The 16129-nt window shown below is 32.3% G+C and overlaps 1 protein-coding gene across 1 annotated transcript in view; it reads right to left on the bottom strand.

Annotated features, from left to right (window-relative positions):
* The window catches only part of LOC128553402 (probable serine/threonine-protein kinase qkgA), a 31363-nt gene extending 23224 nt beyond the window's left edge, over nucleotides 1-8139 (bottom strand). The window contains exons 1-4 of the mRNA XM_053534545.1: nucleotides 8065-8139; nucleotides 6322-6372; nucleotides 5844-5879; nucleotides 5066-5116 (exon numbers count right to left, since the gene is read on the bottom strand). Of these exons, the coding sequence (XP_053390520.1) occupies nucleotides 5066-5116; nucleotides 5844-5879; nucleotides 6322-6372; nucleotides 8065-8139 (213 nt within the window). The remainder of the gene's footprint in view (nucleotides 1-5065; nucleotides 5117-5843; nucleotides 5880-6321; nucleotides 6373-8064) is intronic.
* Between the last annotated feature and the right edge of the window lie 7990 nt (nucleotides 8140-16129).

The raw sequence follows: 16129 nt of genomic DNA, 5'->3' as shown, positions 1-16129 counted from the left end.
AAAAATAAATTATGAAAAAAGACATATTCGAATAAAGAAATGAGTAATTCATGCAGACATGGCCTTCGAATTTTAATATCATGTTTGACCTTGACATGTGTTTTAATTACAATGTCTTCGTGAATGACATCGGCTGACATTCATATATCAAAATGAACAACAACTAGTTACTTAAATGACAAAAAAAAACAATACTTTAAGATCAGTTACTAAAATGATAAAAAGTACTTTTAAACAATAAAATTATTACAAAAACTGATTAGCCTGAGAACCGACTCTGTCAATTTCAAACATTTTCTAACTGCAATTGACAGCCTGGGGAAACCTGTTTTTCGACTGCAGCGCAACCTATATTACACCCGAAATATGCAGGTGAATGATAAAGAACGATCACCTCTGAAAGCAATAGCCCATGGCTAAAAGTAGAAACGGAATTCTCACGAAAAGATAGATCGGAATCGTGTACTTACGAAGGTCTCCAAACATTTCTGGGCCATAGACAAATACCAGTTTGTACCTCCAATGTTTTTCCAGTACGTTGTTACAACATTTAAGTATGTTAGAATAAACTTAAATGTGTGTCACAGTTATTCATGATAGTAATCCAGACCTAGTTATCTACGAAAATTCGTAAATTTGCGGCAGCATTGCCTCGTTTTCGTATCAAACAAGCGCATTTATTGGAAACCGATAATCAGTATTAATATGGAAACTCCTTCAGAAAAAAAACCCAGCGAAACAACTGATAGATTTAAACTTTACCCTACACTCTTATATTTTTACAAGCGAGTATAACCATCCCTACCACAAACATAATTGAACAAAATAAAGATATACACAGCTTGGACACTTACGAAATGCGTTTTCATGAAGGATATCAAATATTCTTACAAAGGTATAAACTTATTTTGGCCCCAATTGTTTCAATAAAAGTCTTTGGACTCTCGGACCAATCTATTCGATAATTTGCCAGACACTATATTCATCTCAAATAATAATTATGTTCAACGATCACATGCTACTCCGCAGTGAAACAAATAACCTGTATTCACAATATCTAATTATCTTTGTTTTGGTGAATACCATTAATGAAACTTTAACTTTTACTTTGTTCCTGAATTAATACGAAATGTCTTAGCTTGCCTTTGTTTGATATAAAATCTGGGAAGTAGATCCCTTGGAAGCACCGAGAACAAGGCAAACAGTGAAAATTGCAGACTCGGTTTGATTGAGTCTATTCATGAGCAGTAATGGAAAATGCAACACTGCCCACGCCCCCTAGCACCGGCTTAAGCAGTATCCAGTCTTCAAATCTAAATGAGTTGAAATCAATGATCCCGAAGGACCAGAAAATATAACAACACTGAGATGAAGTCTTGTTTGCATGTAGATTGAAATTTTAAAGATATACGAAATGTTTAATTCTGCATCTTCCTGATATGTTCGAAATCCTTTATTAGAATATAATGTTGCGTTTAATTAAGAAACGTTTTATTCAAATTGAAAATACAAATCTAATACATCTGTTTCACATTGTATGTCCATATGTAATGTTTAATATGACAATGAAATATTTAGTCTTTGCAAGACTTAGTTTTGATCACATATCTCTGTTCCATTAAGGTTTTATCCTTTACAATAAAACATTTAAAAGAAAATATTTGAAAAATCGAAGAAACATTAGCACGAAAATGGGCGTTGTTCAATGTGATGTGTAATTGTTAACTATTTTCTTGATAACAAATCGATCGAGTTATATACTTTAAAGATATATACTGAGCCCTCTTCTGGATTTCGCCAAGACTTAATTGCCTTTTGGTGAAATTACGTTAAGAACAATTGATACCATTGTTTGAATTTTTTTTATGTGTGAAGGTGTGAAGGTGTGCATGTGTGGGGGAGAGGGAAGGGTATAACGTATTTAATGTTACTATACTATAATCTAAACGATGACTAAAATATAACAAAAACATGTGACCTAAAATAGTACATAATCTGCAAATAGATATGTATTACATTTGTAAATGCGGACAGGCTAAGATAATTGTTAAAGCAGTTGGTACAACCCAATGTGAGTATCAACAAAATTGTGAAGTTCTTATGTTAAAAGAAGTATGACTAATGATAAAGTCAAATGGCTAAATATTTTGCTATATACTCTTGAAAAGAAACACATCTGTAATTTTGTACACGTCGTCTGAATGGAAAATTAACATAAAGGGTTTTGATGTGGTACTTAATTTTGACGTTATTGAAATACGTTCCACATGACCCGGAAAGAATGCTACACTTCTCGCTTGCAATTTCGATAATAGCTTTTTTTACTAGCTGCATTTTTAAACAATTTAACAAGACCCAATTATTTTCCTATTAAACAAAGATGACTAAACATTGCGTGTTATCGTGCAACAATTTTTTTTTCTAACGTCACAATTATTAAGTCAAACGACATAGCGGCACGCTGGAAAAGAAACCAATATACTATTTATATTATTGTTTGATTTATCATTATTGAACTATTTGATAATATAAAGGATCTACAAACTAATCATGGATAACGTGGTAGAATCGAAAACAAATATCTCATACAAAGATTTGCTCATGCATAAAATCATTATTTGTCGTTCAGCTGCACCCTCGTGATATAAATCTTTCACATTTAAACCCAAACAATAATTTTATTCAACGACAAGTTACTAAATGAGATGATATATTATTTCTTAATTATACACTGTAGACCTTCGACGCAGTTTGTAAAGCCCCTTCCTTTTTACTGACCAACATTTACTTCAGTAGTTGGAATTCCAGTGAAAACAAATTGTGCACTCCTTGTCGCAGATTAGTCTTTGTATTGTTATAAAAGAGACTTTCTCCAGATACGCAGACAGACATTATTACTGCATTAGAAAATACATCACTCTACCTGGATGATATTCGATGATATTCTTAAATGGATGATTCGTTTTTGGTCAATTTGTGGATGCTATTTATCCCCGGACCTCCATTTAAATGAGACTTACAATTGGATACTGGGGCTTCCTTTTTTAGATTTACATCAATCAATGGATGACAATATTAAACATATCAAAATATATGACATCAGGGATGATTTTAATTTTAGTATAATTGTAAATATCAGAATATTTTTCTCTATAAAAGCTAGGCTGAAAATAGATATCTGGCCATTACCTTTTATCTAAATGCCATCATGTTCAAAAGGGGACATAAAATAAGGTAGATAGATAAAATGTTTTATAAAACATCACCAACACTACAGTTGCAATATTTTAAACATGATCTACATCAGTCCTTATCAGACTCTAAGTCTTTGTAAAATCTAGTTCAAGCTATTAAAATGATAGTATGTGATTAAATACGAGGCCAAAAGGTCAAAACATGTAAAAACTTAGTTAAAAGTCAAGGGTTATATTTTAGGCACAATCTTTTCATCACTAACTTTGTGGGATATGAATACATTAAGATGAATCGTAAGCAGTTACTATTAAATTAATGATAAAACATAATTAAATAATAAAGTTATAATGTGAAAAAGATATGTATGCAATTTGTCGCAAAATTTGAAATTTGACCTTTATTATTAGCTTTTGGGGTTATATATGCACTGCTGACTTGACCTAACATACATTAAAACAATTTAAACTAGCTGAATGATAGTGGTAAACACAGAAGAAAAAGTCAGTGAACCTGCCATTTTTCGAAATTTTGCATGACAATGAATTTGATTATCAATTATTAGGATTGAATTTGTTTATGTATGGAGGTGTGTGGCGTGCATGCATGCGTGTGTGTGTGTGGAGGGTGTGATAGTGTATAATTTATTTAATGTGACTATATTCTAAATGATGGCTAAAATATAACAAAGAAATATCACCTTAAGTAGTGCTGTAAATGTTTATCACATTTATACATTTATAATCTGAATCTGTTATTTGTTGTTATTCAAACTGGCACTAAATGAACAATTTCTTTGAAAGATGAAACACAAACAAAGATCAAACGAAGCCGTTTTGCCGCTTACTTTAGGGTAAAAGTAAGAATGTTATCCATCAAATATGTCGCAGAACATCTTTACTACCTTACCATTTCATGTCGTTGAACAACACTTCCTTGTATTTCATGGCATCGAACATCGATTCCAACATTACTTACTCTGTGCATTTTACCCTTTAAAAAGTTTGATGTTGATTTGCAGTGACATTGAGAAAATGCAAAGTTAGGAAGCCAGTTATTCAAATTTTCAAAAAGATACATTTTTACCATAACAGTCCTTAAATTCATATACATGTATATTCATTTTGATCACGCATTGCAATTTTCAATTATCAGAGCTAAAAATGCCTTATTAGTTTCCCATGGATTGGGATTTTAGACCTGCAAAAAGCATAGTCAATTTACTAATCAAATTTTCAAATCCAACCTCCGAACACAAATTGCTCGATTGCAAAGAAAAACTTACTCAATCCATTAGTCTGCCGATTTTGAAAAGCCGAATATAAGACGATGTTTCTTTGTGTGATGGTATATTTTAGATTCATTCTATAAGTCCTACAGGAAAAACTATGGTTATTGCTGCATGAACTTGAATTAAAATCAATATGTGCCAACCCCTCTCTCCAAAGCCTGTTTGAATTTTCTTTATTACTTATAGGTAGCTTGTCTTAGGACTATATATATTTATGCGCAGTTTATGACAAACAGTTGTTAATATATTGCATTAGTCTTCCGGTTATGTATAACCCTGTCCCAATACGTGATACACATGCACTGCATACTGCTTGCGCGCATTCAGATAATTACTTGAAAGCCTTGTAGGTTAAACCACAATACTAGTTGCCCGGATTCAAGTTCCGGTTTCGATGAAAACCTTTGTAAGTGTTCAGTTTTACATTATTACTGAAACCAGCAAAACTGACCTTCATCTGATACAGTGGAGCTACATCTGCTTAGACCAGATAAACAGATTTATAGTAGAGAATGTCGTCGATTGCCATCGACTTTCATCGACTATCAATGAAAATTACGTAACCTTTAAATACATACTTACTTTTGTCACTTCTTTCCTGTATCTTTTACGGAATTCTAGCGGAATGTTTAGCTGGAATAAAGTATAATTACTGAAGACGTGAAGTCGCAAGAGAAAGAGTAAAATACTTAAGTCAATCAGGTTTCGAGTTACCTAAACATTTACTTACTCACGTTAGAAGTTAAGTTCATGTTGTTGTAAACAATAACTCGAAGAATTAATGATATTGTGTGATATTGACACAAATGCAATGTTTGATATATGTCTCAAATTTCGTTAAGTTAGTCTGCATTAAAGATGAAGAATATGTTCTAACAAGGGTAGATTCAAATTTTAACAAAAATACTGTTTTAATTGAAAATAACCATTTTCAGAATTGAATTAGCGGTCATGTGTGGTATTTACACAGACGTTCTTTATGATAGATGTTTCAAGCATAATACACGTTAATATCTTTTCTGTCCCGTTCTTATTGTAAAACAAATATAGTCATACTCAAACTCCCGGCTTTCTATAAACGTTAAGATATCGATCTTACAAAATAGATGCATTGCATTATTTCTTTTATGGAAAAATGGTAGTAGGTACTGCTGAAAAACCATTTACAACTTTTTTAAACTGGTGGATAAGTGGATGCACATTTTTGGTACCCGCAACATACTTCATGCAATAAATTGCGTAACTTACGATCACAAGTACAACAGTGATTTTACAAATATAAACGACACCTTCACAAAGTACAAGTTTATAAAACACTTTTGTTAAATTGAAAGACAGAATTTGGAACGCTGATACGTACCTCGACTGCACTAAACATTACGTTGTAAACTTTTCCCTATAAAACGAAAACAAGCAAGTAATTAAACATATTCTTCAAAGTTACATTTACATCTCAAAACAAAAATTGAAAAAAAAATCACTTTACAAGCTAACCAGTATCCGTTTCATGAGCTTCGAGCCATTATCCATTATGTATTAAACAGGCTTGAATCCCGGTGAGAGTGGATTTTATCTAAGATTGCAAACCACCGTACTTTATCCTAAGCACTGGTAAGAAATCAAGGAAGCAGGCTACGTTTTTATGTATAACACAGGAACAATATTCTCTTCAGTATGTACATGAGTACTGTACAAACACCCTAATTCTAAACCAACCCTAGCTTTGACTCGCATGCTGGTGGTTGGAGTTCGATCCATGGCTAGGTCATACAAAAGACTCCATAGAAAATGATAATAATACCTTCATTGATTAGCGCTCTTAATTTATGGAAACATACCAAGTCTGTTTCAGTCCATGCCTCTTTTGACATTAGGTCTTTCATCAACAACTGCAATAAGCAATAGATTGTTTGAAAGCACATTAAATAACACTGTTATAAATCTAGCCGAAAACTATTAAAATGATCTGAACATTGCAACATTATACATCAGGACACAATGTCACAGTAGTAGTTTATTTGACGACTGAGTAAAGCTTATGCTCTCTGATGGAATTAGACAATTGTCTTCAAATACATTTTCGCTTCAAAGTAATGGTAATAAGTATTTGGAAATTCATTTTGTAATAAGCAGTTTTCGAGACGGTGTAATTCATAACCACGTACTGAGAAAATGCACATGCACATAATAGCATTTGGGTCGTCAACTATAACCTAATTATCTGGTTATTTTTTCTGACTTTTTCATAGATTTCTTATAATGATAATATAAGTTATTATTTAAAGATAATTTCTCAAAACCTACCTTGCAATTTATGAAAATAACACTTCAATAGTATCAAACACTAAATTAAACCACATTTCGAAGTATTTCAACATAAAAATCCTATTTTCAGTTTTTCTGTACAATCCAATAAACTTACTTAACAAAAGGGGTAAATATATATTTTTCATTAACGATCAAGTCTTAGTTCAAGTAATAAGATCATAAGCAAAGTCATAGTAGCTAGACTGCTACAAAATAAAAAGAATTTACTCTCATTGGCGAAAATAGCAGCATCCTCATAAGACTTGCTTGTCACGAATCAAAATAATAGCAACAGTGGCTCAGTTGCTGAAAACTTTTGTTAACTTAAACGAATCGTTAACTAAACAATTGTTCCATTTTGATTTTCACATAAGCTAACAAAAAGTTAAAGTTTCACTTGTGAAAAATACTGTAAAAATTATAATTTTCTTTACTTTTTCTTTATTTTTCCATTCAAGATAGATCATTTTAACAAAACATTGATTTAAACACACGTACTTTGAATAGGTAGTGATAGGTATATATATAAATAAATATTTGAAAAACGTCGATGATTTGCTTTTAATTTAATGTACAATTCAAGAGAAATATACGTTCCTAAGTATATAAGTATATTCATAATATCGTTCTTAGTTTTTTCATTGAAAACAAATCCTTATAAAATGGATGTTTAAGTGCATTTCAAAAAGGCACTGTGAAGCAAATGGTTTAATTCAAATGAATAGAAATATACATCTTAAAAACCAATTTATACAGAGCATGTGCACCAAACAATGCAAAAGACAAACTCATATGCATATGATATAGATATTCAGTTCTATGTTTTCTATGGTTGCACATATTAGTTCCTGGGATGCATCTAGCTCTATGTTTGAACATCATCATCTTTATAAATCGCTAACTCACCCTAGAAGAATATATTCACGATTTGAACCAGAATTGAGCCGTACCATGAGAAAACAAACATAGTGCATTTGCGACAAGCATGGATCCAGACTAGCCTGCGCATCCTCGAAGTCTGGTCAGGAACTTTATTGTTCATCAACAGTTTTTCTAACTGCAGTAGGGTTTGAAAGCGAACAGTATGGATCCTTACCAGACCGCGCAATATAGGAGACGTTTGCATTGGTCAGTTATGCTATTGCACAAATTACAACTTTGTGGCGCGAACTATTATTTGCACGGCCCTCTATACGTCATTCTTGAGAATCATTTGCTAATGAACACAAGTTCCTTTAGAACTACCTTTTTACTTTTTGGTAAAACGTACTTACCTTTGGACACCTTTCTCTATTGGTATTTAAGTGTACCTTTAACAGACGTTTCTGGTAAGCTGTTTTATTTAGCATTTGTTCTTTTAGAATTTAGTAATAACCGCGAAAGGTGTATTTTGTGAAATCTATACTTTCATGTTTGCTATTGTTGTATTTTTATTCGTGTTTCGTGTTCCTGATTTTACTTTTTTGATAGGTTTTCTTTGTGTACTATACTGGTACTTTGTCCAACGAATAAACAGAAGAAATTTTATATGGTTGTGTTCACCATATTTCCAAACTACGAACACTACTACATTTTCATTAGTATTAACAGTTTATGCAAGATAAATGTAGGTTAAACAAAGATCGTACCTGGGAAATGCGTTAGTTTTATACAAATTAAAGAACACTGTACAAGATTGAACTTTTGAATTACTATTGTCCGGGCCTTATTAACTATTCACTTTGAATAAGTTGTAAGCTGAAATATTTGTCAAAATCGGATGTATTTCAGTAAATAAAGAAACTTGTGAACTTGAACTTATAGAGATTGTTATGAATAGATTAGGACGGTTGGTTGCTGGACATTTTGCATTTGCGTATAGTTTTTATTTGTTTGTTATTGTGAGAAGCTTCAAAATTTGATTGTTGATTTTTTTGGGAGATCGCGTATATTGTTGCAAATTATTTTCAAACAAAGATCGACATGTCTCCTTAAAGTAATGAGAAGTTGTATCCCCTGTCGTTCTCTTATTTAGTATCTCTTTCTTTTCCAAAAAAAAATGATTCGAATTTAAACCTTAGTTCAGTACGAAGATCAGGAAGTAAAATTGAAGTGACTTTTTTTAGTGTTTATAAATACTAATATTTCTTCCTGCAACCCTATCCTATATCAGTTTATTTTTTATACTTCACAGTATGCTCGACACTGAAGACTAAGGGTTTGGTATTGGTGTTGTTAGTTCTTCAAAACTAAAATTAAATGTTTATGAAACTTCACAAAACAAGTTTCATATATGTGTTTCAAAAACATTTTGTAAAATGCTTATGTTTTGAAATTAGCTTTGAAATAACTTTGCATGTTTGCCACCTTGAATTTCCTCGCTAACTTTTAATAAATATTTCAAAGTATCTCCTCCTGTGAATTAAATCTGCGTTAGTTTCGTTGTTTAAGTGCATGATTTAAGAGATACATTGTTCTAACATTTCACCAACAACAGGTTATTTTAACGAAACAAAATAACAAATAGTTTAAAGTACATTGGCTAATTTTACAAAAAAAATATTGTAAACAATTCTGAACAACCAAACAGAAAAAAGTAAAAATTAACAAAACGATTAAAGAACCTTAAAATGTCATCGTTAAATAATTACGTAATTAACGAAAGTTTTGAGCAACTGAGTCAGTATTGTCAAACACTATGAATATGTGTATTACCATATTGCCCTTAAATTAAAACGTACTACAACTACAAAGGTAGATAATACTTACTTTTAACTCTTTTTTATATCGTTCAAGGAAGCAACGCCAAATATGTGTCTGACATAAACAAAATACTTGTTAATGAAAACATGTTTATAGAAGTTCTATAAAGAAAAAATAGCATTTTCCCTCAAGTACGGTGGTATGTTTAGGACATATGTTTTTTAAAGGTAAAATTATCTCGTGCGCACGACATCTTAACTTGAGCGATCAACATATTATCTTGAGCGATCAACATCTTATCTTGAGCGATCAACATATTATCTTGAGCGATCAACATCTTATCTCGTGCGCAGGACATCATATATTGAGCGATCAACATCTTATCTCGAGCGATCAACATCTTATCTCGAGCGATCAACATTTTATCTTGAGCGATCAACATCTTATCTTGAGCGATAAAAATATTATCTTGAGCAATCAACATCTTATCTCGAGCGATCAACATATTATCTCGAGCGATCGACATCTTATCTCGAGCGATCAACATCTTGTCTCGTGCGCACGACATCTTATCTCGGGCGATCAACATCTTTGTCGAGAGATCAACATACTTATCATCTTAAGCGATCAACATATTATCTAATTATCATCTTAACCGATCACCATATTATCTTGAGCGATCAACATCTTATCTTGAGCGAACAACATATTATCTTGAGCGATCGACATCTTATCTCGAGCGATCAACATCTTGTCTCGTGCGCACGCCATCTTATCTCGAGCGATCAACATCTTTGTCGAGAGATCAACATAATTATCATCTTAAGCAATCAACATATTATCTTGAGCGATCAACATCCTATCTTGAGCGAACAACATATTATCTTGAGCGATCAACATCTTATCTCGAGCGATCAACATATTATCTTGAGCGAACAACATATTATCTTGAGCGATCAACATCTTATCTCGAGCGATCAACATATTATCTTTAGCGAATAACATATTATCTTGAGCGATCAACATCTTATCTTGAGCGATCAGCATATTATCTTGAGCGATCAACATCTTATTTCGTGCACACGACATCTTGTCATGGGCGATCAACATCTTATCTTGTGCGCACGACATCTTATCTTGTGTGATCAACATCTTATCCCGAGCGCACGGCATCTTATTTATATATATTTAGGCCCTTTATGTGTGTATTCAGGTCATCAGTAAAACATACGGACACGTTGTTAATTAGGGTCGCGCCTATTCCGATGTTACTTAAACTTCCCACAAGTACATGTACAATTTTATCGCATCTATTTTGAGAGCAGTGCATATAATTGGTCATCCTATCTTCAAAATCAAATGAACATAACCAATGTGATGCATTCTGCATGTTAGAATAGCAACAATTTCAGTTCGACAGATAATTTCGCGCAGAAAATTTGCATGCATAAATTAAAGGAAAACAAGAAAAAAATTTATTTTATGGGCGATGCCTACATACTAATTTTTTGTCAAGGTCTTAAATTTATTTCTTTGGATCATCACTGTCTTTTTGCTGCTTTTTTATCAGTTTGCGTATTAACTCTATAACCCTGCAAACATGTGAAACGGTTATAAGTATAATCGTAACAAAAAGAAAACGGTGGCAGCCGTATGTTTTTACTAATGATCTGAATTCAAACAAAGGTCCTTAATATATACTGATGTGACGTGCGCTCGAGAAAAAATGTTGATCGCTCGAGATAATATGTTGATCGCTCAAGATAATATGTTGATCGCTCGAGATAAGATGTTGATCACTCAAGATAATATGCTGATCGCTCACGATAAAATGTTGATCGCTCGAGATAATATGTTGACCGCTCAAGATAAAATGTCGTGCGCACGAGGTAAGATATTGATCGCTCAAGATAAGATATTGATCGCTCAAGATAAAATGTTGATCGCCCGAAATAAGATGTTGATCGCTCAAGATCATATGTTGATCGCTCGAGATAAGATGTTGATCGCTCGAGGTAATATGTTGATCGCTCAAGATAAAATGTTGATCGCTCGAGATAAGATGTTGATCGCTCAATATAATATGTTGATCGCTCAAGATAAGATGTTGATCGCTCAAGAAAATATGTTGATCGCTCGAGATAAGATGTTGATCGCTCGAGATTAGATGTCGTGCGCACGAGATAAGATGTTGATCGCTCGAGATAAGATGTTGATCGCTCGAGATAAGCATATGGGAAAATTAGACCCATCGATTTTTCGCACGAGTAAATATATTTTATATAGCTCAAAGAAGGAATCCTTTACTTCATTTAGATTAATGGAAAAAGTATTATAGGTATTTTAGCTTTGCAAACAATGTGATAATATTCAATGCATTGTCTTTCTTATAAATATTTTATTTTTAAAATGAATTTAGAAGAAAATGGTCTTTTTTTTTGCGTATACTTAATGTCTGTCTATCTACAATTAGATACATAGTAAAATATGGATAATTTGCTGAAATTTCTTCTGTTTAACAAAAAATAAATAGATTCTTATTTGCCCTTGAAGACCATTGCAAACGACTTAGTAATCTATATTCATTTAGCTATTGATTCATATTAACTTCAGTTTTCTAGGTGAAGAAGAAAATGGTCTTTTTTAAGCATTTCGCAGATGACTATAGTATTTTTTTTTTTTTCGTTATCGGAAAGACTCGAACATTCTCGTATATTCCCGTCAATTCTTACGGAATTTAAGCTCCTTAACGGTAAAGACTGATTTCTTCTCATCCGCTAAACTGCACACATGAACGGATTTATAAATTAGAGGACGCTCCATAATATGATTTTGTTTTCAGCCAATAGTCAATTTTAAACGGCTTGAGGATCGAAATTCAAAATTTCAAAAAGAAGAATTTCGAGTTTGCATCGAGTTCGGATCTTGCTCTTTATTGAGCCAGCATTGAACATCGAATCTGTCGAAAATGGAAATCTCAATGAACTGATTTCGAGCTTGAATTAAATTCCGAGCGTGTAAGAAGAAAAAAGGCTTAAAGTTTCAAAACGTTGAAATTTGAGGCGGCATAGTTTGGGTACTTTTTTCATAAGTACAAAATTGTTCGGCTGGATCAACTCTTTCAAAATAAATAATGTTCCCATGAAAAATTTCTAAACTATATGTTATTTCACTGTTACCATGGCAACCGTTCATATTTGGAAAGGACAACCATATAGATGATAATCGGTCATATCTTGGTCAGTTTTGGTGATAAAACAATTAAAATCAAAATGGAGCTAAGACATTGGCCTTAAAATAGCAGTATTTTTATGTTAATTAACTAATTTGCATATTCATGAATATTAATGAAAATGTTACAAAATGACAAAAATGTATTAGAAAATAATATTTTCTAAGTTTTAAATCAATTTAAATGAACCAAACAGTTCTGTTCTGAAAGTCTCTCATTGTTTTCCTCAGTAGCATTTTGTAACACTGATGGTAAATATTTTACTCCAAAATAGGTATGTTTAGATAATTTGCATAAAATTAACCACTACCACAACCAACGTCTCAGGAAACAAGATACCACTAAAATTTAATAAAATGATATAATTAAGTGTTATCAATAACATAACAATTATATGAGCTATATTGTTTGGAAATGTAGTTTAGGAGGAATCAGTATTGTAATCGTACCCGGTCTTTGTCATGGATGGCGCTATAACAGTTAGTACTGGATGGCTCTTAGAATGTACTACTGTAATAACCTGATCTCTGAATTATATAATTGGATGGCATTTACTACTTCAAAACCTATGGTTTGTGTAGATCCTTTTTATTGGACGACAGAGCTTTTATTAATGGATGGCTTTTACTACCTTGTAACCTGTACGTATATCTGATGGTAGAGACGTAATTCAATAGAAAGATTTATTCGTTTCAATTACTTTTAATGATGTTGAAATATTTGCTATATCATTATAACGATGTTGAATTAAATCATGTAATTAATACGTTATTGTGTTCTGTTTTATATTTCATAACCCTTGGTAGTGTCACTGTAGCTGTAAACGTCTGTATTTCAAGGTTCTTGATTGTTAAAATGTTATGAAAATGTCACTTTGGCAAAGGAGATGTACACGTTTTTTTTTACGTTTATTTTGACGGCGTCCACAGGTTTCGACGGATTTTACAGTAATGACGGCAACCACCTTTTGACGGCATTTGCGAAATTGACGGCGTTTAGTATTGCCATGTAGAAATCAATGTTATCAATGCTCTTTTGACGGTATACCTTGACGGTTGACGGAACCAGTGAAGTTTGACGGACTAGAGACCTATCTCTGATGACCTACGGGTTTCAACCATTTACCCGTTTTAACGGTGGAAAAACTGAAAACTTGACAGCATTCGCTTAATTTATAGCCTTTTGCGTACTAATATCCCCAGAGTGAATAGTCCCGCCAGAAAAGTTTCAAACATAGCGCTGTCCAATCAGCGCGCACAGCGGCTCCAGTTAGCCAATGAAATCGTTACGCGTCACGATCATCGTCTGTATCAAATCGCCGTCATGCGAGATAGATCCGTCAAAGGTCCAGTAAAAGCACGATAACAAGGTCCACACGGAACGGATCCCTTTAAGGGTTACAGCTTTGTAATTGGCAGTCTTATGGGATTTAATATTTACTAACGGTAGTTGTGCTGCTTGTTGGTAATTTCTCACAGCGTTTGGCATGGAAGGAACTAGTTTCCGTCAAAAGTTTGACGAGTAAAATGTAAGCAATCCAGAGTTTATACATTTGTCAACATTATTGAACGAGATTGTTATTGGCATGAACTCTGTTGATGATGGTAAATATCTATGACTATGAATAGCTGCCGTAAGTTTGTTTGTTGAAACATAATTTGCAATTGTAACGCATTTCCGCGATCATAACAAATCTTGACGGAATTCATGTCTTTGCCATTTGTGTACCAATTCACACTAGTTACTGGTCTATTAAGATGATTTATGTATCGTACATGTTTGGTTTGGTCTGAAATAGTTTCTCACCCAGTTGTTTTGTGATTGTACACTTATTTACCAGTGTCAGCTAGACTGACTATTACAGTATGTAACATACTTTACACATGTTATGTTACCATTTCAATAACCTTCTTTTCTTACATCAGTTATTTTGAAAATATAGATCAGACAATTTTGATCTGGTTTTAATGTCTCCCAGTGTTTTCTAGAATAGTGTTTTTTCTACATTAGGTATTTTAGCCAAATTGCATACATTCATTTATGCTAAAACAGACATCTCTGGAAGCAAGATATAACTAAAACTGGAAAACATGATGCAATAAACTGTAATCAATAAACTTATGTTATTTGAGCTATATCATATGAAAATATAGTGTAAATACTTATTTGAAGGAGGAATTTGTCTGTTACATACTTTACACATGTTACGTTACCATTCCAGTAATCTTGTTTTATTGTATGGTTATTTTCTCAGAAAATAGTAGAGGAATATTTAGTTATCAAGTTATTAAATACTCTTTACAAAATAGTATAGTTCCATACTTCTCAAGCAATGAGATTTTTTCCATATCTACGCTTTAAAATACGTAACCACTGTATGTTGCTGTATTTACAAATATAAAGGAAGAAATTTGAATCATTATTATCAATATTATGATATCATTGATTTGTTAAAACTTTAAAGTATTAATTCAAACATTCTTTTTTTACTTTTGTTAACCAAGAAATCATCTGAAATATTCATTACATATTCAATATTCCTTCTTCGTTTTGAATTAATACATCTATCAGTTTAATTATACTAATATCAGTTTCTTAATTATGATGTTCTTTTATTTGATGGTTTCAATACTGTTGACAATAATTACATTTTACATTGATTATGTATTTTAAGTATATATTCTGTTTATATTAATTATGTATAAATCCTTGCTAACATCAATACACTGTTAATAGGGTCACAATTTGGGGCTGCCTTTCATGGAAAAAATTTTATAATGGAATATTTATCTTTTTTGTGTGATTGTGAAGTGTATCTATGCAGTTATTTACGTGAGAAATATAGCATTTTGTTTATGTGTTTGAGAAAAACATGCATTGAGATATTTATGGGCTTATTAATAAATTATTCACTGCTGAATAAAAGCACTGAACAAAAACTGAAAAACAAAAGGAAATATTCAGGTACTTTAAGTAATCTTTAGATTTGAACTTGTGAAATTGCAAAAAGCTGTCAAGAATGTGAATTATATTAAGTGTTTGAAAACAAAATTGATAAGAAAACAATCACACGATACTATTCAAATCTTCTAGGAGAATACTGAGCGCTTTTTGAACGACACTTCAGAGTTGCTGAAAACATGTTGCAATTGACTTTACGAAGATCCTTTAGAAGCAAAGAACACATCCAAGCAAATAAATAGCAAACTCAGTAGAATCAAGTCTGTTCATGAGAGGTAATGAAGTGTGAAACACATCTTACGCCACCTTAGCATTGGCTTAAGTGAAAAAATTCTGTTTTAGTAAATATGGTCCAAAAGGGCCAGAAAATCTAACAACACTGAAACCGAGTAAGAGGAGACATTTTATAAACATTACATGGCACTTAAAGACTTTTTTGTGATAGCAATTTTTTTAAGATGATC

Source organism: Mercenaria mercenaria, unplaced genomic scaffold, assembly GCF_021730395.1.
Source record: "Mercenaria mercenaria strain notata unplaced genomic scaffold, MADL_Memer_1 contig_3789, whole genome shotgun sequence".
Lineage (NCBI taxonomy): Eukaryota > Metazoa > Mollusca > Bivalvia > Venerida > Veneridae > Mercenaria > Mercenaria mercenaria.
The sequence above is the reverse complement of the archived record's forward strand: the minus strand, read 5'-3'. Positions and strand labels throughout refer to the sequence as shown.